Raw genomic sequence first — 23767 nt, 5'->3', positions numbered from 1 at the left:
TGAATCATCCAAGAACCATATGTGGCCCTGCTACCAGCAAGTATCCTCCACCTCAGCCTGGGGCTTCAGATACTTCCAAATCCTTTGGCCGGCATCCTATGTGCAGGCCCAAGCCTGGAGGCTTCGGGTTTGGATGCCCCCAAGTTTCACTTGCCCTCAGCCATATGGCTACAGGAGCAAGATAGGAAGGAATCTCCCGTTTCCATTAAGTTGGTGTGTAGATGATATCCTCCCACTGGAATGGCCAGTGGGAGCTAACTATGAGGCACTTGTAGGGAGTCTTGTCTGCAAGCAGACAAGGATGCAACCAACCCTCCACTACACAGTGCCATTTTAATTGCATCACCTTGGTCATGGGATTTCCCCTGCCGGGTAACGGTGTAGATGCAGATGCTGCCCTGTCCCCGGGCAGGCTGGGGTGGCCTCCATTGTCTAAGCTGAGCAGCCCTTCAGGTTTTGTGTCCCAGGAGAGAGAAGACGTAGAAAGCCAGTGGAGCAAACGGCTCGGTCCAACCGTGGAGGACGTTTTACTGAAGCTTCACAGCTGTGGCATTTTAAAAATAATCGCATCTTGGGCACATCTCCAGCCCGTAGTTTTGAGTCTGCAGAGGCGATTGCATTCTCTGGCTTTGCCATACTGCACGGAGGGCTGCAAATGCTGTGAAAGCTGAGACTCTCCGTATAATCCCAGGATACCAGGAGCTGGGGCTTTCGGCCAAACAACAAACAGTGCAGGACATGCAACGAGGCCTTGAGAACCACGACACTCCATCAGCATCAATACATTCCCATTATTAAGGATGATGAATATTACCCACCACCGGTGCTAAAGAAAGCCACTTGCCATTAGTATTAATGATTAATAACAGGGCATTGTTAATAAAAGGCTGGGGCTGATGCATTGCAGCTTTATTTGAACAACATGGCCCCTGGGGCACGTTGAAAACTCTCCAGGTTGCTTCTGCTCACTTGTGGGTTTGTGAGGCAGAGATCTGGGCCTGGGAGGGGGTACGAAACAGCCCCCAAGTCTTGCAACAAGGTTGGAGGCTGCTGGATGGAGCTGGGCTGGGGTGGGGGGGAAGCAGTCTGGGCAGTGCCAGTGCCACCCTGTTCCTGGGAGGGGGTGGGGGTTACTTGCAGAGGCCAGCCCACAGGAAAAGCTGGTCCTGCTGCAAGCAGGCACTCCAGGCTCAGGCCTTAGGCCACCTCCAGAGCTTGGTCTGGCAAGAGGCATCTAGTGCCCACCCTGCCGCTTGCCCAGATAGGAGGAGGGCTGCAGAAACCTGTCAGAGGCGGAAGCAACATGTTCATGGGCTGGGACTCCTGGGTGAAGTGTGTGCCCTGGCACCGCTGGTGAACCAGGCACGCTCTTGGCAGAGCCAGGATGCAGGCTGGGGCCTTGGGCCACACTGATCTGAGCAGGTCCTGGGCAAGCACCTGCTATTGCTCCGAGCCACCTTGATCGCTCAGACAGGGATCCAGACACGTCCTCCTGCCCTCCTCATGCTCCCCAATGGCAGGACCCTCAGCAGAAAGCCCAGCTGGCTCCTCCGCTCCCTTCCCCGCTCTGCCAGGGGAGCAGACGGCAGAGATAAGGGAGAAGCCCCCTGTGCCCCCCTCCCCAACCCCCAGTCCCCAGCAGCTGCTCCATCAGTAGTGCAAGCACAGGGAGCAGATGGCCCCTGGCTCACCCAGATGGCCCTTAGCTCACCCACGTCAGCACTCCCCATGCTTGGCTGCACTCATCCAGGCTGGGGGGCACAGTCTGAGCTTGTTTCTCTGCATGCTGACAGCCCCAAGCTGCATTAGCCGGTGAGCCCCATGGGCACCTCAGAGGCTCGGAGCTATACCTGCGAGTGCCTGCGGTGCCTTGCCCTGCAGCATGGGCCTTTTGAGGCTCCCAGGGATGCCCCCCCAAAACACCCCCCCCTTACATGGGGGAAACCAGAGCCTAGAGTGCGCCTGGTGCCACCTGAAGTGGGAATCACTGGCGTGGACATAAAGAGAAGACATGGGGCAGGGAATCGGTCCCTGCCTGCATGTTGCCTGTCACCCCCCACCCTTTCTGGTTGCATCGAGCCTAGGAATCAGCAGGGAAATCCTGAGATCTAATCACCCCAGCGGGTGCTGTAGCTCTCCAACACAGGCCACAGGTCACCAGCATTAGTTCCCTTCGCTGGAGCAGACACAGCTGCCAAGTGACTTGCCCGACGTCACCCAGCAGGGAAGCCCGGGGAGGAGGGGATGGTGCCCATCTCCCATGACAGTGCTATTCCCACGCGCTGCAGTGCACAGGTGACCCAGCTCCATGGGGGAAGAGCAGAGGCACTGCCAGGCTTGTGCTGCCAAGGGCAGACTACACACTCTTCTGGTTGCTTCAGGCCTTCAAGCCCAGGCCTCACTGCCCTTCCTGCTTCCAGGTTCTTCCCACCAACTCCAAGGGCCTAGCCACTCGCAGTGATGAGGTCCCCAGGAACTGCATCCTCGGTGAGACCCAGAACTCAGGAATCACCGTGTCCCTAATGAACACTGCCACGCCAGCCTAGGCGTGATGGGGTGATGGTCCAAGAGGGGCTGTATGCTGTGCAGGATGAGGTCCCCTGGCTGCTAAGCTACTGTGTTACCAATCAATCATGATTCACTCAGGGACCAGCTCAATACACAGTTGCTAGCTACTAGATAATGAGTTAACGAGCAAGGATTAACACCTACAAAACCACAAAGTAAGGAGAGGAAAGAATCTATAGAGCCGGGAACTCCTTCAGCCCAAGACAGATAGTTGCACAAGCACCCATGACATGAGTTTTGTCTGTCAGCAGCGAGGGGTGCAGGGCCCCAGAACCCCCCTGCACCTATCTCCTTAACAGCTGGCAGACTTCGTGGCCTCAGCAGGGGCTAAGAGGCCTGCAGCTTTCACCATGCTGCGCCTTAACACACACAGTGTCACCCATGTCATGAGTTTTGCTTGCCCACAGCTTGTGGTGCAGTTTCCCAGAAACCCCTGCACCTATCTTAAAACTTGGCAGGCTTTGTGGCCTCAGCAGGGGCTACCATCCCTGCAGTTTTCACCCTCCTGTGCCTTAACACATACACAGCATCACCTGTCATGAGTTTTGCTTGTCAGCAGTTTGAGGTGCAGTTTCCCAGAAACCCCTGCACCTATCACCTTGACACTTGTCATGCTCTCAGCAAAGGCTACCATCCCTGCAAGTTTCATCTGAATCAGCCAAAAGCCAACAAAGTTACAGATATTTCATTGATTCCCCATTATACTCTATGGCTGAATCTCTGAATTGGCTCTGAATCTTCCGAAGCGATGCTGCCGAATCCAATCGGAAAAATGATTTGGATCTCCGAATTGAATCTCTGGCATCCGAATCGGCCGAATCCAAACTTGAATCAAATAGTTCCCTGTTTGCACAGGCCTAACAAGCAGTTCACAGGGCCTGAAGTGAAGCAGTGAAGGCCTCTGACCTCAAGAGCAGTGGGTTCATGTACACATGCAAGATGCCCACCCAGATGGGAAGTGCTGTGCTGGCTTGGCCCTGAGCAGAGGCACCTCACGGGTGAGTCTGGGTGCCAAGGACAGTGACCCTGTCCTGGAGAGAAAGCAAGCTCCCAAGTCCCCAGTGGGCTCATCCCAGCATGGCTGGAGTCCATGCCCAGCATAGCTCCACTGAGAGCAATCAACAATCACCCCCAGGCCTCACCTTGGGGAGCAACAGATTTGCCCTCCACGATGCAAACCCAGCATGCGGCGGGAGCCAAGCCCTTCCCGAACCTAGCCCTGGTCCTTGGGAACTAGTGCCCTGGTACAGGAAGAAAAGGAGCTGACAGGCCCCATGCTCATGCACTGTTCCCCCAAGGGCCTCATTTGCTGAAGAGCTCTGTCCCCTGGGGTGCCCAGCTCCTGGCTCTTAAACACAGGCTGCTGTAACCCCACAACCCCCAGAGGCCCAGGATCACACATCCCCTGGCCCGCTGTGAAGGGCTAAGGCAGCTGCGCTCTGATGCCCACCTGAGGTCACTGCTTGGATCTCAGTCTATGACACCAGCACACAGTGCAGGAGGGAGGCACAGCTCCAGCCCCAACGTGTCTAGCAAGGGTGCTGTAGAGGCAGGCCCAGGCACCTCTTCCATGTAGCACACAGTACTTTGAATGGCTTCCATGACACCCAGAGTGAGCCCTGCCAGGGACCAAGCCAGACTGCTGCGTTGGCCTGGCCTCAGGGCAACACCGCCTCCAACAGCACTGGGCAGAGCAGGAGCTGGGGTACAAACAGCCCAGCTCCAGCATAGCCTAGGGCTGCTCAAAACTCTTGGCTTGTAACCAACCCAGGAGCACCACACTGCCCCAGGCAATGCAGGTCCATGTGCCAGAGAGACCTATGCCAGGGGCAGCCTGTGCACAACCCTTGCAGCCCTTCCCAGGGCTGGAGCAACTGAAGCCAATGCCAGGGTGCAGGATGGCAGCAGCTGGCCCTGCATGTACAGGCTGTTTCCTCCCAGCCCCTGGATCAAATATGCTCCTGGTCATGGTGACATACAGAGGCAGTAACACCAGCCAAGCAAACTAGAATATATTAATATTTACATTCTGGGATCAGTCGTTCTAGGAGGAAGGAACAAAACAGAGTCAGGGGGGAGGCAGGAACGGAAGGGAAGCGAAAGGCCGGCTTCTCACCTTGTTGACTTTCCTCCCCTGCCCCAGGAAGAATCCACCAGGCTCATGTGAATGCTACCGCATGTGATCTGGGAAGGGCCATGGGTCTCCTGCCATCCACCCTGGCAGGCCAGATGCAAGCCAGGCGCCAGCCAGCCCCTTCCAAAAATAAACTCTATCTATATAAATAGTTGGTCTCTGCTGGGCTCCAGGCAAGAACAGGCACAGGCAAGTGGGCAAGAGAGAGAGCTCAAAGCACCCAGTTTTCAACACCAGGGCTAAACCCCCAGCTCAGCTGGCTCTGGGAGCAAGGGCAGGGCGGGGGCCCTATTCTGATCACTGGCCCAGCTGCATAACTTTACTCACGCTGCGGAGACACTGCAGTTGCCCTGCTTTTGCCTGACAGCCCCAATTTTGCTTTGCACCTGCTGAAAGCCTGGCTCGCGCCTGCCCAGAGAGCATTTACACCAAGGACCTAGCTGAGTGGGTCAGTGCGATCCCATGCACGTGCAATGCCCTTGGGATCCATGGAGCAACGCAGGCAGGACTGCGGTGACAGGAACAGGCTCAGCCCGCACCCTGAAGCTGAGAGGTCTACTGCAGATTGGCACCGAGATCTGAACCCTACTGGGATGCCTGGCACAAGTACCTTATGTGGGGTGTTGGCTTTGCCCAGGGGAGCTATGTCAGTTTGGCCAGCTGAAGGTACAGCCCAGAGAGCCCAACTGTTCTCTGCAGCTACTTAAGGAAGCAGTGACTCAGGGGAAATAAAGTGGGGTGGAGGCCTTGGCAGCTGTTCTCCTGGGATGCATCTCTCTGCTTTGGTCAATCAGTGACAATCTGTCCAGGCTTTAAAACCCCCTGGTGTTTTCAGCTTGTTCAGCTCTGAACAAAGGCCCAGGAGCCCTTCCCAGGGCTCCAGTCCAAGCCTCTTCTCAATATGGGAGATGCCCCTGGGAGGGGGAGGCTGGGAGGTCCTCACTGCAGAGATAGGAGGGCCCATCCCTGCCTCAGCACCAGTGCAAGGGGGCTGCAGGGTCTCAGGATTTCAGTGGAGATGGGGATTTCACTCCCTCTGAGCCTCAGAGACTGACAGAGAGTCTGATCCTGCCTATTCAGAGTCCCCTTGCCCCCCACAGAGCCCAGGCCCAGCATCTCTGCTGAGGATCCAGGGGCAAAGAGGAAGGCCAGGTGTCAATCCATCCCAGGGACAGCCCTGAACTATGCGAGGTCCTTACCAGGTGCATTTGCCATAACACTGGGGGTAGATCCATGGTTCCACCACACATAAGGGCTGCAGATCCAGCCCTGGGAAAGAAGGGGGTGGGGTGAGGGTCAGTGCGGTGTCTATGCTCACTAAGGAGAAGATCTCACTGAATATCAGCGAGGCTGGGGTGGGGTCGGACCTCTGAGATTTGCATGCGTGCAGCAAAGGGGGAGGAGGTTTGCTGGTCTGAGCTTTGCGCACAACCCTGATAAGAGAGAACCATACAATAAGGCAGAAGGTACAGACTGAAGGGGGGGGGAAGAGGTGGGCTCCAATTGTGCTACAACCGCCATTGCTCAAGACTGGCCCACGTTGTGCCCAGGCAAGGCCAGCACATGAGGGGGCTGGGGCAATGAGGCCCCCAGTTCAGCCTGACTACTGAGAGCAGCACCCGCTGATGGGCCCCACTGCCAGTCGGGAAGGGTGGGGGGCACTCGCATGTCTGTAATGCTGCTCGTTTGTGGCCAGACCTGGAGGGTCACAGCCATATCCACAGGCTGCAGTGCCAGGCTCTGCCCTGAGCAATTCTGCTGCCACAATGATGGTGCCTCAAAGGGCAGGGGAGAACGTCAGATCCTGAAGGGGCACAGTCCTTTCCCTGCAACCTGATGGCAAGAGAAGCCAGGGACTGGTGCCGAGGCTGCCCCAGACCCAGCCTCAATTGCTGCAGGGTGGAGGGGGCAGCGTCTCACTGATGCCCACAGCAAGTATCAGGGTGTCCAGAAACCACGGAGCTGCAGCCCTGAGAGAGGCTGAGTCCAGAGCTCTCAGTAGCAGGAATTGGGCAGGTCCCTTTCAAAATGGGGCAATGGTGGGTTGGCTGAGCAGCGGCCAGAAGGGGAAGGGCATGGAGGGGAGGGGGCCAGCATCTCTGGTCTGGAGTGGCTGAGCCTCTCGGTGCTCAGGGCCCCTTCCCCGTGCTGGCACGAAGCCCCTCTGTCCAGGGGTGAGGAGTGCTGGGGTTGCTGCTGCTCAGGGGCCCTCACAACTTCTGGATCTTCTCAGCCATGATGATGGGGTTCTCCTTGCGGATCTTCTCGGCCGCTTCTGCCTTGTAATCGTATGGGCAGCTGTGCATGTCCGAGTAGCGGTGCATAGCGCAGAACAGGTTCCCGCAACGGCAGTCAAAGCCTGGGCAGGAGATGCCAGAGACAAGGTAGAGTTAGGCAGGGACCAGTAGGCTGGGAGAAGGCACCACAGGGCAAGGGGCAGGCTCACACCACCACTGATGCCCAAGTAAAAGGTCAGATAGGGCACCAAAGTGCCTGCTTAATGTGCTGAGAGGGACCATGAGGACGGCTTGACTGATAGGAAGCCGTGACTCTGGCTGCTGCCAGGAAGCAGAGGGCTCCAGCTGGACATGCCCTCTCACTTGTGGCACTTAGCTGGTTTCCCTGCGTCTGGGCCAGCAGGTTTCTGATGAAAGCTGGGCTCCTACCCTCAGCTCCAAAGCTCCAGGCTGGCTTCCTGTGGGAGGGCTGGGGACAGGGACTGCATGGAACAAGCCATGGTGGACTCCAGGTCAGTGGAGAGGAGGGGGTGGAAGTGTTTAGAGGTCAGACCCCAGTGGGTCTGCACATGCACAGCTCCCACATACCAGAGCCACAGAGCTTGCCCCTCAATTGCTTGGCTTGGCTCTTACACACCTGAGGCTTTTCAAAGGTGTTTTAAACAGCAGTGTGACCCCCACACTGGAGGTTGGGAAACCGAGGCAGAGAGGAAAAGTTGCTGGGTCAAAGCCAGCAGGCCAGCCAGGAAGAGAACCCAGGTGTCCTGACATGTCCAGCATGCTGCCCCTGCAGCAACCGACCCCACTGCAGAACAGCAGCAGCATCTAGATGCTGGGTGTGAATGGACTCCTTTCAAGCAACGCCCTCTCCTTACACCCAAGTCCCTGAGTCCTCAGCCAAGTTCCACACCCCCCTCCCATGGTTTATTCCACTGTTTTAAGGAACAGCTGAAGAAGGCAGCGCCCCACTCAGGACACCATGCAACCTAGGGGTCTGGAGCAGGCTCAAAAGGAGCATGTGGCCCCACCACACTCCTAGGGGTGTTGTAACAGCAAACATCTATGACACGGCAGCACCCAGGGGCTCCAGGGCTATGTACAAACACTGGGCTTATCTTCACCACGGCCCTAGTTGCCAGTGGCAGCAAAAGCTGTTGTGCAGCATCACACTGCTGAACATGGCTGACGCCTCGAAGTAGGTTAAAGAGGAGGGAGCTGTGCTGGGACAGGGTGACCTGCACAGCTCCAGGGTTAGCGTTTCCCAGGCACTGGAGAGATCTGAGATCATTATCAAAAGGCAGCCAAGCTGCTTCCACAGGGAACATTTCTCCCCAGCCTCACTCTGCCCCATTCACACAGGTTTCTCGGACCCACCCTGCCACCTTCTTATTGCGTCCTACAGGCTGATCCTGGAGTGCCTGGTCCTGCTTCTGTTGAAGGAGATGGTTAAAGTCCCACTGATTTTCATGAGCAGGGGGCAGCTAAGGCTGGATTTCCAAGGTGGCAGTGCTGTTAATGGGAGCTTCACCAGTGACTTTAACAGAAGCAGAGGTAGTTCAACACCAGAGGCTTTGGTCACCAGCACTGGGGTGTGCTGGGAACCACTGGGATATGGGACTCTGGCTGGCAGCAGCAGTGGAAGATGGAGCGCACTGCTGCTAAGGAGCACCAGGCCCAGGCAGCTGGCAAAGACACATCTCCATGGATCAGTGTCTGAGTGAGCAGATTGCTACGACTGCTCCAACCCCTGACCCCAATCCCCATTAAGTCTAAAAGCCCCTGCTACAAAATCAAGAAATAAACATGGTCTCCAAGAAGCCAGGCTCTTCCCCAACTCATTCTACCCAAGCGAATCCTGTCTCCTAGGCCTTTCTGTCCTTAGCCACATCAGCAGGTTACAAGTACCTCGAGCCAGAGAGGGAAGGTGATTGTTAAATATATCACACACAGACATCAAAGGATCTATTCCCAGCCTTGCATCTCACCCTGGGCAGTGGGGCCGACACATTCACTCCTGCACCATGTAAGCTTCCTATTTAAAAATAAGGAGAGCCCAAGGCTGTTCAGAAGAGATCACAGATTGTGGATTCCTTGACTTGCGTATGTCCATCTAGCACAGAAGTTCTCCACCTCTTCAGACTCAAGACCCCCATCGGAAAATGCTGGCTCCGAGCTTTCTTGGGTTTTTTTTACTTGGTTATTTTTACAGAAAAATACCAGAGCCATTATGCTGCTGAAAAGAACTTGAAAAGACCACAGAAGGTCAGAATGTTTTGCATGCTATGGATTCCTATCTGAAATTTCTAGGACTAGCTTGTGAACCATGTGCAGATGTTTGCTTGCAAAACACCCTCTAGCATCTTTAAAAGGATCTCACAGCACCCCATGGCACCTTAGTGGAAGATCACAGACTGGAAGAACCCGAGTCTCAAAGGATGGGCACTTGGAACACAGAAAACAAAAACCCCTTAAGACGTCTCATACTGAATAACCTACTATGGAGGCCTTCAAAATCACCAGTCAGTTGTGAAAAATCGTGGCCTTTATGGTGCCAATGAAAGCTTCCCAATATCAATCACTGCAGTACGTCTTCCTCAGTCTGAAGATGACTCCAGTGCCTTTGGTCACAGATCTCATAGATTTCATAGACATTAGGGCTGGAAGGGGCCTCAGAAGATCATCGAGTCCAGCCCCCTGCCCCAGGGGCAGGAAGTCAGCTGGGGTCATAGGATCCCAGCAAGATAAGCATCCATATTTCTCTTGAAGGCGTTCAGTGTAGGTGCTTGAACCACCTCCGATGACAGGCTATTCTAGGGGGCTCAGCCAGTGAAGAAATTCTTCTTCATGTCCAACCTGAAATGGTCTTGCAGGAGTTTATAACCGTTCGACCTTGTCATCCCTTGGGGCGCTCTGGTGAACAATCGTTCGCCCAGGTCCTGGTGAACACCCCTAATGTACTTATAGGTGGCCATCAGATCGCCCCTGAGCCTGTGCTTTTCCAGGCTAAAGAGCCCCAGGGCTCTCAGCCTGTCATCGTAGGGTCTGTTTTCCTGACCTCTGATTGTGCGTGTGACTCTTCTCTGGACTCTCTCAAGCTTCTCCACATCCTTTTTGAATTACGGAGCTCAAAACTGCATGCAGTACTCCAGCTGTGGCCTCACCAAGGCCAAATACAACAGGAGAATGATGTCCCGGGGATTTGCCTGAGAAGCATCTATGGATGCAAGCCAGAGTTTTGGAACCTTTACTAGCTGCAGCATCACACTGAAGGCTCATGTTCATCTTGTGGTCAATCATGACCCCCAAGTCCCTTTCATCCATAGTGCTGGTCCGCATAGCACTGCCGAGCCTATAAGGATGCTGCAGGTATTTCCTTCCAAGGTGGAAAACCTTGCATTTTTAGGTGTTAAACACCATCAGGTTCTCGTCTGCCCGTTTCCTGAGCCTGTCAAGGTCTGCCTGGATTGCCCTCCTGTCCTCAGGTGTGGATGCTTTACCCCAGAGTTTGGTATCGTCGGTGAACAAGATTCTGCTCTGTCACACTGCTGTTTGGTGTGACGGCACAGGAGAAAAGCTAACTAGAATTAAGTCACTTTCACTCTGTCCCTAGTTGGAAAAGCCCAATGCTGCTGATAAACCAGTTCAACTGTTCAACCAGAAAGTTGCATCCCCACAACATTTTGCATGGTACCATGACCTCCCTTGGAGGTTTCATAGGCAAACACTGACTCATGCCAATGCGATGTGTCTAGGGAGACCAGAGGGGTCAGAGCGCAAGGCAACACAGATGCAGCCCTTCAAGCACACTTTGGCCTATGGCTTTAACCATCTGCTTTCCCTAAGCAAGCAGGTGCCCTTCGTGGATGCAGGCTGTGCCTCCCCAGAGCCAAGATCTTACCGGTTAGTCCTATTTTCTTGCGGCAGGTGAAGCAGCGATTCTTTTTCTGTTTGGGTTTCTCTGAAGCCTTCTTGCCCTCAGGAGAGTTCTGGGATATTTCAAGGAGGGTACCTGAGACAGAGAGAGCACGGCTTTATTCCCTGTTAAGTCAGGAAAGAGTCTGTCTTATACTAGTCTTATATTATAGTACCATCTGGAGGCCCCGTTTATCCTCAGCACACCCTCATGGGAGGGGCAGGCATGGAGAGCACAGGGAAAATAATTGCCCCAGAAAACTTACGATCTGCAGAGACAACACAGAAGAGGGAATTGAGGCCACATGATCTCATGATGTGTCCCTGGTCCTGATCTTCGAGCCTCAGTCCAGCCCTCAGCTGCACTTTAGAGCTTTGCAGGTAAGGTTCAATACTAACTAGTGTGAAGCTTCCCACAGCACCACCCAGCTGCAGGCTTTCTGAAGGGCAGTGAGCACTGGAGCTGCTGTTCTATGGATGGGAGAAGCAAGGGTTGGGCTCTGGCAAGCCTACAGGCAGGGATTACCCATGTCCCCTGCATGGCTATGGAGCCCAGGGACCTCCCCTACACCAGCATATCTGGAAGTCCCACTCAACACCTCCCTGCACTGGCAGATGCCTGAACACTTAGGAAAATCCTATCCAAAGAGCCTTCTGGACTTTCTGGAGATCACAGAGCAAGAGCCTGTGCTGCATCTATGCTCCTAGACAGCACCACCCACCACAGATGAAACCCCTCCCACTCCTGCACTTCGCAGCCCTCCTTCCAGACTTGTCTGCAAGGCCTTCCCTTCCCTTCGCTGGGCTCAAGCCCCAGGGTAGAATGGGGCACCTGGGGCTGGTTTCCTTACTACCCTCCCACATGGCTGTTCAGGTTTGTGCAGGAACAAACTGGCCAGCTTTGATAACCATGGGCTTGCGCCAAAGAAGAGGGTCTCCGCAGTAGAGTACAGCTGAGTTGTAGCTACAGGCTGCCAACAGGGTTTGGTGCCCTAAGTCAGGACTGTCCAAATCAGGACCTGCGGGGCTAGAAATTCTGTGCTGGGATGACTGACAGCGGCACTAACCCCGACAGCTGCCAGAGCCTCTGTCAGCAGCATCAGCACCCAGAGGGGTTTATGCTGCCGCCACTTGCCTGGCCACCAAATTTCTAGGTTCATAGACATTAGGGCTGGAAGGGGCCTCTCGAGATCATCGGGTCCAGCCCCCTGCCCAAGGGGCAGGAAGTCAGCTGGGGTCAGATCACCCCAGCAAGATAAGCATCCAAAAAGGCTCCACTAGGGATAGCTTCTGGCAGCACCAGGGCAAGCAGCAGCAGTGTTAACCCCACAGGTGCTGGCTGCCCTGTCGCCAAGTTTCCAGGACAAGATCCCTGTTGAGACTGCCTTTTTGCAGCCCAGTTAGCACGAGGTGGGGGTTAATGCTGCCACTGCTCCCCCTGCCACCAGTGGGTTGCCTGGCCCACAGTACAGATCCAGCTTGCCAAGCCGAATGAGGTGGATGGCTCCACAAAGTGATCCGAGAGGCCATGCCCTACCATGCAGGGACACCTATCCTTCTGCCATCTCACTTCATTCACTTTGTCCCCAACTCTCTGAGATCATAAAGCATTAATGCATTCAGTCCACTGCCACTAATGCATTCAGTTCACTGCCACATCAGCAGAGGACCACACCATAATAGGCTTGCCCAGGCTCACAGTCACCAGCACCCATAAATAGAACCCGGGGCCTGACTTCTGGTCCCCTCCCATCAGACTACACTGGACTGATCCCCACTTGCCCAGAGAGCAAGAGGGCAGGGAACTGCATTACCCAGCCATCTATAATTACCCAAGCTGGGGGAGGCTTCCAGGTGTTCTGCCGTTTACAAATATAGGCTTCGCACAAGATTATGAAACCACTGGATGTCTGCAGTTTGGCAGCTTGTTGTACCCACAGCACAACCCCTTCTGCCCCATCTGAAGCCAGTGAGGGGATGATCATACTAGCAACCCTGCCTGGAGTTCTGGGCTAGCACTCTGCTCACCCCTCATCACCGCATGTTTGTGCTCACATGAAGTCTTCTCTTCCCCCCATCCCCGAACTACCTGAGGAAGATGCTGATGAGGCTTCTTCTGTCTTAACGTATCCTACTGTCTCGTTGCTGGTCTCCTCTCTGGATATGCTCATGGCTGTCATCTGATGGGTCACAGGGGTCTGAGTGCTGGGAGCATTTGCAGCAAACAAACCGTGGAGCAAACAGAAACATTTTCCTGTGAGGAGCAGTTTTATGAGTGGTAGCTCCAAGAGAGCCCTTAATTATCTTTGTTACACTCACAAAGAGCTGGGTAGTACAGCAGGTCACAATTTAACCTCTCTCTTTTGGAGACTTGCATTCAAATTGCTCTTAGGACACATGAATCTGGGATGCTTTCAGCTCCCTTCCCACACACAGTATCTCACGGCCATCAATATGATTCACAACCTATATAGACAAGTCCAGGTCTCAAACAGTGTATACAGTGCTGACCTGAGGATAAAGCAACAGATCCCAGTGAGAATAGTAGGGGAGTTATTAATGAGGACAGAGAGGCCCTACTTTTGCTATAGGGGGTTCCAGGCTGGGTTCTGTCTACAAATGAGTCGGGACTAATAAGCAGGGATCTGGGTTTTCCGCTCACCACGAAAAAATGCAGATTTCTTCCCTTAAAGGAGAAAAATGTGGTCTCCTTTAAAGCAGCAAATCAAGGATTTCCTCCTTTAAAAGAGGAAACTGCAGAAAACTGCAGGTTCCCCCTTGCAGGCTGGGAGCCTTCCAGCCTGCAAGTGGCTGCTTGGGACTGGGATGAACAGGGGGGGGGTGTGACTGGAGGCAGGGGGTGCCACATGCACACGCACATGACCCTCCCACCCCCTTCTCCTGCTGGAGTCCTGCAAGTCCACGTGGGGCTGGGCAGGGCAAGGGGCAGCCGGGGGCCCCCTCTGGCAGGGCTGGGCGGAGAGAAGGGGGCTGTGTGTCAGGAGTGAGGGGCACTGGCAGGGACTGGGAGCTGTGGGTTGGGAGTGAGGGGCACTGGAAGAGCCAGGGGGTTGTTGGTTGGGAGGGGCACCAGCAGGGCTGGGGGGTGGGATTTTGACTTGGGAGTGAGGGATGACGACATGGGTAGGCCACCAGCATATCGGGGCTGCTCAGCATCACAAAGCAGTGGTGGGGACAGTGGCAGCTGGACCTGCATCCTGGTGAGCAAAGGGGGCAAGAAGCTCCAGGAGTTCTGCTTTTCCATGAGAAAAAAAAACAAAACCAAATGCCAAAATATATATGTACTTAGAATGTATTTTACTATACTAATTAAGGTGCTAGAAGACTTTCAAATTCCTTTAAAACTGTAACTATCTCAGTAATTTATTGTGTTCAACTGATGCCTATATATATATATATATATATATATATATATATATATAGGCATTTCATTTTAATGACAGAAAAACAGATTTTGGGTTTTTGAATCAGGGAATTTGGGGAGGGTTTATGAGAGAATTTGGGATTTTTAAGCAAAGAAAACCAGGATCCCTGCTAACAAGCTACAACTAAGTTGGGACAAATATGTGATCTGGGTACGACTGGGATGCACTGGTGCAGCTGTGTCCAGAAGAATTGTCTTTTGGTCACAGCAGCTTTCAATCCTGTATTCTAAAGATCACTGGGTTCTCTACCCTGCAAAATTTAAGCTCTTGATGTGAACTGTGGGTCCAGAGCCTTTTACGGCTGTATGAGTGATATTTAATTATGGGGAACTGCACAGGGATATCAATGGAGTCCCCTTGGGATGACTGGGATCTGTGGGTTTTACATTCCAGCTACAAAAGCAAATGCTTGTTTCCCTCTTCATTACTAAACCTTTCCCATTAAGGAGCTAGGCTGGTGCTGGCTGCACTCAGCTCCAGCTGTCTGAGGTCAGTGTACCAATGCAATTAAAGACAAACCTCTCCTGAACTCCAAGGAGCTGGAGAGAGCAGGCTGGATCCTCCTACAGGCCCAGCCCTTTGCTCATGGTTTTCTAGAGCACCCATCAGCCCAGGATCCGAGTCCCACTGGATATTAGTGAGGTGGGGATGAGGCACCCCACAGGTGTTTGGAGGCATCCAGTCCTCATTCACGACAGCTTGACCCCAAATTTTCCCAGTGCCTTCAAGAGAACTACTCCTCACGTCCATCAGTGTGACGTGAGACCCAGACAGGGTCAATACAGTCCAGACAGCATAAGTCTCAGAAATTAAATGGGGGGGGGGGGGGGGGGGGGGGGGGGACGGACGGACAAAAAGGACAGGATGGGGTGAAACTAGGGATAACCAAAAATGTTTCTGGGGAGCTTGGCAAGTGGAGAGACACCCACAGCCTTCGGCCTCCCCTACTTGACCCCATATATCAGCTTGTCATCTTCAGAGCATTAGCAGTTCAGACTAGACCACTGCAATGTCTTGCTGGCTTGGCTTTAGACCCGGACTGTTCACAAAAGCTCGCTGGCTGCAAGGTCAGTGAACAGAAACCCACCCCTCTGGCCCAAAGCCATCACTAGTCGATCAGCCCAAAACCTCTCACCCCTACCTGGCTTTCACATCTTCAGGCATAGTATCTCCCTCCGTGTCCTGGCCTAGGCTGGAATCTGAAGCCACAGGACTGCTGCTGGGACCACTCGCTGCTAAGAAATAAAACCACATTCCTGGTGAAGGCTCCAGCAGATAAACAAGTTTCCCAAGGGGGCAAAAGATGGTCCAGGGCAGAGCGGGGTGGGACAAGTAGGGCTTAGGAACTAAGTCCTGCCTCTCAATGTCCTCACTGCATCCCTCTAAGCTCAGTACAAGGGGTCCTTCCAAAGGCCCCCGGGTGCTGAACTCCCCTGCCTGATGCTGGCTTCTCACCTCACAGGATCTTGCTGGAACTGAATCCTTCTCTGTTCCCTGATGTGTGGAAAATGACCTGCTACCTCTTCCACCTCAACAGTCACCCCATAAAAAGGGCCCTCAAAGGAGGCTGCTCACACCCACAGCCCTCAAACCCAAGGGTTACACTGAGACTCCCCAAAGGCCGAGGGCCCCAATTCTATGTCCTGTACATCAGCACAGCTCCACTGGCCACTACGGGAACCCCCAGTTCACACCCTCAGTTAAGCTCTTCTGTAAGTCACAACAGTAGTCTCAGTCCCTGGAGCACCACAAACCAGCAGAATCAAGGAAGGCCACTACAATGCTGGGGATCAAAACCATGTGAGACACTCCTGAGGCATCTCTGAGAGCTGAGCCCCTGGCTACATGGCATCTGCCCATGCTCTCCGTGCTGGGTTTGTGGCTGCTTCTCTGTTCAGCAACATGACTGTGTTCATCTGCAGAACAAACTGCCAGCGCCGCTGCTCTTGCCTGTCAATGCTAAGATGAGAAAACTAAGAGGGGCCGAAGTCTCACTGATTTCAGTGAATTCAAGCCAGTAAGGGTATGGCCTGAGATTTTTAGTAATATCCACTCAGCCCAGGGAATGGCTGACTAACCAAATGTCCCAACCCTGAGTGTGATGAGTGGTGCAGTGCACATCAAAAGGGCTGGAGCAGGGGGGAAATACAAAGAACCTGGAGGGGGAACAAACGGCCATCACGGACAGGGACCCATGGAAGCCTGGATTCTCGGCTCACAGTCCCAGCGGCACGTGCCAAGCCAGACCTCAGCTTTCCAGGCAGGAGCAGATCAGCTGTGACGTGCTTTAACCAGGCTGTCCTGGCTTTGTAAACACCATGCACCAAGGCACCCCATACAGATCTCCCCAAGAGGGCTCTTACCTGGGGGGCTTATCCGACCGCTGCTCTGCTGTCTCTGCAGATACTCTTTATAGCAAACAGAGCACATCCCATTGGTCCGGGGGCTGCCATAAAACCCACAGCCTGTAGTACACAGCATGGGCACCTGCGTTTGATTGGTTTCCTGGGCCATCCTTTCTCCTCCAGCAGGCTAAGCTGTGAGCAGGAATGAGACAAGAGAGAGAGAGAGGTTACTTGTGGGAAGAAAAATGTTTCGCTGAAAGCTGTGGCTGGCCAGGAAGGAGAGGAGGAAAGGCTCCCACAGCCCGGGTCCTGCAAACACTCAACAATGCACCTCAACTCCCCCGAGTCAAAGCTACATGTGTGCATATGCTTGAAGGATCAGAGCCCTGACAACCCTGCAACTCTCAGTCCTGGGCAGCCTAGTTTTGAAGCATCCATCAAGGGGAATAGCACAAGCAGCCCCTTCTCATCCCAGCAGGCTCGTGGAAACCTGTGGAATATGTCTGCGAGCCTGGGCCAAACAATCCATATCCAAATGTGAAGAAACGTCTTACTGAGCACACCTGCAATCACCAGGCTGAGGGCCCCTGAAGGGCTGAGCAGCCCAGACCGGTGGGAGTCAGCTACATTTTACACCATGTACGTCTTAGCTCTGCTTTCAGGCTGTCATGTGCTCACTCAAGGCTGCGATATCCAGCTCAGAGCACATTCAAATCCAAACACAAATCTGCTTTTCTTTGAACAGTGTCCTTGAACCCTGGCGAGAGGTGCTTAGGAAAGCAAACAGGGGAGGATTCCTAGAATCCCATTTTGTAAAATCTGTAGCACATGCAGTTTTTGAGTGGCCTGTGGTAGTGGCTGTCTATGTTGGATCAAAAGCAGGCCCTCCAGGTATCTTCACCCAACTGCTTTTCCTTCTGCAAAGCTGGCACAAGAACAGAAGAGTATAAACTGGCCACTGATACATTCAGACTAGGAATGAGAAGGTCTCTCACCATCAAAGGAGCGAGGTTCTGGATCAACCCACCTGAAATAGCAACCATCTAGAAGCAATGTGGTCAGCAGCACGTCTGACTGCCTTGACTCCCCAGCAAAAATGGCCAGACAACCTGTTTATAGCTGGGCTGACTGGGAGCAGCCTTTGGCAGCAGTCAGAAGCAAAGCTTTGAATTCAAGCCTCTGGAGCTGTAACGAGACACCTTAACCAGAAGTGTGGCAACCCATCTCAACTGCTCTCTCATCTCGAACAGGGGCAGTGGGGACAAGAAATACCCCTGTTTCTAAGATGCTTGTCAGGTTAGAAAGGATGATGATGCAAGAAGGTGGCCTTCAAGAGAAGATGACTGATCTCAATGATCTGGGATGCCTTCCCATCCAACCTGCTGCATTATTTATATTCCCAAACTGCAGGGAAATACGTTCTAAACAAAAACAATGAGTGACGGCTCCTGGTGGTGGTAACAAGCACAGTGACATGGAACAGAGACAGAGGAAACATGCACCACAGCTTGTAGCAGAAATGACAAATCATTCCTGTTCTGGGGTGAATTTGTGCTCTCAGCACAGCACTGAGAACCTGGCAAACTCCAGGGCCGATGGCACTGGTCTAAATTTACACCGGTTAAAAAGGAAACCAGAGTCCAGCCCTATGTCATAAGATCATAGGGTCATGATTATTCTGGCCTCTACAACACCACCATTTTGAGCACATGGAGGTGGAGCCTGTGCATGTCAGAACAGGAAGTTCCCCTCTGCCTTTGCTGCAGCCTTCGGAGGGCAGGCAGCTGAGCCAACAGCCCCACAAGCTCCCAGAAGTCCTTTTACAGGAACAAGACACAGTCCAGCCTCTGTGGTTTTGTGCTGGAGTGGGTGGAGGGATGCAGAGCCAGTGCTCTCATGCAAAACCCCGTGCAATCCCTGCAGGAAGCTCCCCCTGGAGCTACTGCTTCTTTGCAGTGCAACAGATGGGTGCCAGGGACAGCCACGTCCTGGGAGAGCCATGCCAACTGCTTCCTGCCTGCATACTGCAAAACCTCCCCCCTGAGGCAAGGATGTGTTGGGAACAAGACAGCTTTCCCCTCCCATGAGCTGTTCTGTGGGAGGGCAGTGATTCAGCTCATACCAGCTCACTCCTCTCTGTCCTCCAGTGGGTTGATCAGAGTCTCTAACAGCACCCGTGGCTCTGCTCCCCGGTGCCAGCAGGCCACCCTCTCCCATCTCATGTCTGCCAACTCTATCAGTGCAACCCTTCACACCAGCGGAGCCGCCCCCACACTTGGCTAGAGGGGCGAGGTTGCACAAGGGCTCCAATTAACCCAGTGCATGCTGGATTACTGAAAGCAACCCAACCCACAGCCCAGGAGAGCAGCTGGGAATAACAGCGGTCCCTTCCCAGCCTCCCTTGCAGAAGCAGCCACTAACAAAGCTGCCCTGCCCAATGGTAAGAGGGATTTGCACAGCTGATCTATGCATATATGCAGCTGGCTCAGCCGCCCCCATCAAGCCAGCAGGGCATGGGCACACCTGGATGCTCCTGGCAGATCCCAGCCACCCTGCCAGTGCATCAAGTGAGCACTGGTACAGGGCCAGCTGCTGACTGGCCCACAGCAGCCAGCTGCAGTGTTGCCAACTCTCATGATTTTAGGCGTTGTTCTTAAAGTCTACGCTTCAGGAATGTGAAAAACTTAGCTTTCTTTTATACACACGTGTGTGTATATATATATACACACACACATACATATAATGTATGTGTGGATATACACACATATTATAGATATATGCACATATACGCACATATTATATAAAAGATATATCTATCTATCTCTCTCTCTCATATATATATATATATAGAAAAAAAAAAAAAAGAGAGCTACATTTTTCACAACACCCAAAATCATGAGAGTTGGCAATACTGCAGCTGAAGGTGTGGGGGTTAGGAGACGGGCTGCACACGTAGCACGGACAACCCAGTGGAGGGGTTTCCAGTGTGCCCCCCCCTCAAAGCTCTGCTGGGAAAAGTCTGCAGTGGAGATGAGGCCTTGGAAGGCACCCAGGAAGCAGCCTGATGCCCTTGCTACACACACACATTAAAGCAGCACAGTCCTAAAGGAGTGTCCTGCCCGGGGCTGACCCTCGTCCACAAACAACACCCCATCACAAGAGCAGGGTACCCACGGCTGGGGAGGCAGGCTCCTCAGCATAAACACCACCGGGGCAAGTCTCGGTGCCCAGGACAGCGCTGCCACTCCTCACTGCAGCTCTGAGCATCTCCTCTCCCTGCTGCCGCTCCCCACCTCCGCGCGCAGGCGCTGGCTGAGGACGAGGCCGGAGGCCACGGGCACCGCTGGCACCAAGCTGAAATCTGTCTCGTGCGCCCGGTCCCACAACACCAGACCTAGCGGCACCTGCCGAATCAGCGGGAGGCAGATTTCAAACGAAGCGGAAGTACTTTTTTAGGCGCCGCATAGTTCACTTGTGGAACGCGCCGCCGCAGGAGGGGGCACGGGTGCCGAAACCCGCTGCGCCGTCATTCCCGGCTGACCGCCGACCTGAACAGCTGGAGACGCGTCCTGGGCATCTGCAAACCAGGACATGTTGAGCGAGGGCACGACCAGGGGAGCGCCCGCTGCAGACACCGGGATCAACGCTCTCCCTCTACGGCGCCTGTCTCTCCCCACCTCGCCCGCGCCGGGGAAGAGCTGGGATCTCTTCCCAAGCCATTAGGGGCTGGACTGGATGATCTCCGCGGTCCCTTCCAGCCCTAATGTCTATGAAAAGCCGTGCAGGGAGTCACCTTGCTGCCCAGCGCCTTCTCCTTGATGGCGAAGCCAGTCCTCCCGGGGCAGAGCCGGGCAGAAACCCCCACCTGGAGGGAAGGGGCGCCCGGGGCAGCGCGAGGAGTGGGCCGGGGACCGCATGGGTGGCAGCGGGGTGACCCCAGCCCCGGCGTGTCTGGGGGCAGCGAAGCCCCGCCCCCGCGATGCCCCGGGCAACGCGGCTGACTGACAGCCCCGCGCGCCAATCCCAGCGCCAGCCTCTCCCCGCGGGGGGCGGGACCAGCGCTCCCCGCTCGCCAGGCGGCCCGGGGCCGAAATCGAGGCCGAGGCTTTGCGGCCTGCCCCGCTGCCGGCCGCCCCAGCGCCGCCCCGTGGCCCCGGCCCCCTCGAAAGGAGGCTCCCCGCGGCCGGCACTCACCCGCTGTGTCCGCCCGCCGCGGGGCCCGGCCCGGCCCGGCCCGGCCGCGCTCCTGCCGCGCAGCCCGGAACGACGCGGGCGGCTCAGGCGGGCGGCGGGGACGGGCTGGGGCTGCCGGGAAACATGGCGATTGGCAGGCGGCGGCCCCGACCCGGCGCAGCTCCCTCCCCCGCCGTGGGGAGGCCGGGACCCGGCGCCGCGCTCGCCCCCGGCCCTCCCCGCCCGCGGCTCCGCTGGGCCCGGCCGGGCCTGGCTCGCCCCGAGCAGGAAGGGGCCTAACCCGGAGGCCCGAGGCTGCGTGGGGCGAGGCGAGGCGAGGCGAGGCGGCTCCTCCACGGGGGTGGGCAGGAGTCGGGCTAATGAGGGCCAAGGGTGGAGGGACGGCGTCAGCACCGTCGTCCCCAGATCGGCGAGCCAGGCCGGAGGAGCCGCAGCCACCGACCGGACAAGCGGCACGGACCGAGGGGGACGCGGGTGCGACGAGGACACGGGATGACCTGAGATGCCAACCCCGAATCGGGGTTAGGGCAGACGAGGGTGGCGGGTGGGCGCGTTTATCGACACGGGAAGCGCGGTGTCGTCATGCGGCGTTAGGATGGAAAGCTGATGATGGGGGATGTGTATTTATAACTCTCTCAATATATTTTAATAAAAATAAAAACCGCGCCCCCTCGCTCCTGCAAAGCCGAGCTGCCCAGGGAGGCGAGGCATGACCTGGGCACCTGCCGCGCTGCTCCCCCATTGATAGGGGCTTCCCCTCGTCCTCCAGCCCAGCGGACGGGAGCGTCGTCGTGAGCGTGCGACCCGAGGAGCGGCGTCCTCCTCCTGCGGACTGTCCTTGTTTTGGAGGAGCAAAGCGCCCTAGTCGGGGGCTAACGCTCCCTGGTTCGAGGCGCCGGTGGGCTGCAGGTGAAAAGACGTCAGAGGACAGCCAGGCCCTCCACCATCCATCAATCCGCTGTCACTCGCCTCTCGTGTCTACTTCAGACGTGCCAATCTTCAGCTTCCAGCCTGCGGTGCCTTTGTTCGCTAGATTGAAGAGCCCGCGGCCGTCAGAAATCCCAGGTGACCCCCGCTGACTTCCTGCCCCTGGGGTAGGGGGCTGGAGACGTGATCGTCCGAGGGCCCTTCCAGCCCTGATGTCTATGAAATCTTTTCCCTGTGTAGTTACAGAGACTGCAATCCAGTCGCTTCTTAATCTTCCCTCTGATGAGCCAGATGCATTGACCTCAAGTCTCACGCCGGAAGGCAGATTTTCCACGCTGCAAATCATTCTTGTGGCGCTTCTCTGAACCCTCTCCAATTTTTCTCCCCAACTTTTCTTAGGTGTCAGTCAGGGCGTAATGCTGTTAATTAACAAGCTGATTTATCTGTGAGCTTAGGTGGCTTGTGGATACATGCCTCAAACCTTCATGCCTGCTTTGTGAGGTTATACTTTGTCTTCTGCACTGGAAAACTGGTTTACTGTGTACTTTCCATGTCAGCGACTCTAACACTTTGTCTGATACACAAAGCAGCTCCCACTCCTTCCAGAAGCAACCACCATATTTAAGGTTGTATGGTATTCGGTGCATGCTTTGAGAAGGACTGTGGGGGTCACAGCATTGAAGGTTGCATTCCTGCACGTGCATGTGCACGGGGGCAGAGTTAAGGGTAACTTTTACATAATTTAAGCTGTAGTAACGCCAGTTACTGGGAACACCTCGCTCACCCCATCAGCCTCTCAAGTCTGCATAACAAGCTAATGCTGTGGTATTAGCTTATATCGGACACGGGTCTTCAAAGCAGGCTTGGTCCAGGGCTGCCGAAGTGACTCTGACACCTTTTGTGGGTTTGCAGAGCAAATGGATCACAAATCTTTTGCCCTCTGAATTCAGCTTCCCAACTTCACATTTCAGGCTTGAAAATGATCTTAGGTTTGCTATTATAAATGCAAATGACTGCCAGTTGTTGCAATGACACTGCAATGGCAAAAATATAGGAAGTACCTGAACCGAACCGTCATGGTGCTCTGCTCCCTTTCTCTATCTAACCAGTCTGGGATAAGACTGCCCATTTGCCCCAGCCCTTGAGTTGAGGAGCGTGAGCCTTTAGCTCAGGCAGCAGAAGCTTGTGATTTTAAGCAGCAAAGAGTACCAGCTCATCCTTCCTGACCTGGCCAGGAAAGGTGTGTTATAGAGCTGCAGTGAAATGCTGCAGGTTTCCTGCCTAGGATAAGTGTGTTTGGTGCCTCGAGGGCAGTGGAGAAATACTAGAGCAATTCTGTTACAAAGAACTCACAAAAACCACAACAGGTTAGGATGTTTCTTAGGCGTTTGCGCACCTAACGGTGCGAATCTTGTGTGGCACCCTTAGAAGGATCTCATAGCGACACCATGGCTGAAAATCACTGCTCTAGGGGCTTCTTCCCTCCTCTGCACAGGTTACTCATGCATTCATGAGTGGCATTTGCACACATTGGCAAGTGAAACAGTTTGGTCTGTTCTGTTTCGTTAGTGGTTGTGTCAGTGTTGCCAAATCTCATGATTTTTGGTGTTGCTTCAGGAATGTGAAAAACTTAGCTCATACATATATATGAGCTAAGTTTTTCACATCCCCCAAGTGTGGATTTTAAGAGCAATGCCAAAAATCACGAGAGTTGGCAACACTGTTGTTTATCCATAATCTGAGAGACACAAGGAGCAAGGGGAGGAAGCGGTTGGCTGTGATGCAGGAGAGCTGAGCTCTCAGCTGAATCACTTTCTTATTTCCCACTCAACTATATACACAGTGAATGCTTCCAGGGTAGGACTATTTTTCTGTGGACAGCACCTAGCACTACATACTACTGTCATTGTAAGCGCACACGAAGAGCAATTGCTTGGCGGGGTTTAGGGGCGGCAGCAGAGCAAAAGGGTGGTGTGCTGCAGAGCTCTGTGCTGGAGCCCCCAG

At 54.5% G+C, this 23767-nt stretch overlaps 1 protein-coding gene across 4 annotated transcripts; it reads right to left on the bottom strand.

The window, feature by feature from the left end:
* Window positions 1-4565: 4565 nt before the first annotated feature.
* Window positions 4566-21084, bottom strand: LOC102565427 (AN1-type zinc finger protein 5). 4 transcript variants are annotated; one of them, XM_059719809.1, is made up of 6 exons: window positions 20837-21084; window positions 16661-16834; window positions 15439-15529; window positions 12941-13056; window positions 10838-10948; window positions 4566-7061 (listed from the first exon to the last, which is right to left on the bottom strand). In XM_059719809.1, the coding sequence occupies exons 2-6, from the start codon at window positions 16809-16811 to the stop codon at window positions 6913-6915; spliced, it is 618 nt and encodes a 205-aa protein (XP_059575792.1). In that variant the 5' UTR covers window positions 16812-16834; window positions 20837-21084; the 3' UTR covers window positions 4566-6912. The 4 variants fall into 4 exon arrangements, with proteins under 4 accessions (XP_059575792.1, XP_059575790.1, XP_014455346.1 ...); XM_059719807.1 differs by having other exon boundaries at window positions 15439-15532; window positions 20837-21078; XM_014599860.3 differs by lacking the exon at window positions 20837-21084 and adding an exon at window positions 20436-20598 and having other exon boundaries at window positions 15439-15532.
* Window positions 21085-23767: the final 2683 nt, after the last annotated feature.

Source organism: Alligator mississippiensis, chromosome 16, assembly GCF_030867095.1.
Source record: "Alligator mississippiensis isolate rAllMis1 chromosome 16, rAllMis1, whole genome shotgun sequence".
NCBI classification, from domain to species: domain Eukaryota; kingdom Metazoa; phylum Chordata; order Crocodylia; family Alligatoridae; genus Alligator; species Alligator mississippiensis.
This window is presented reverse-complemented; position numbering and strand designations above follow the sequence as displayed.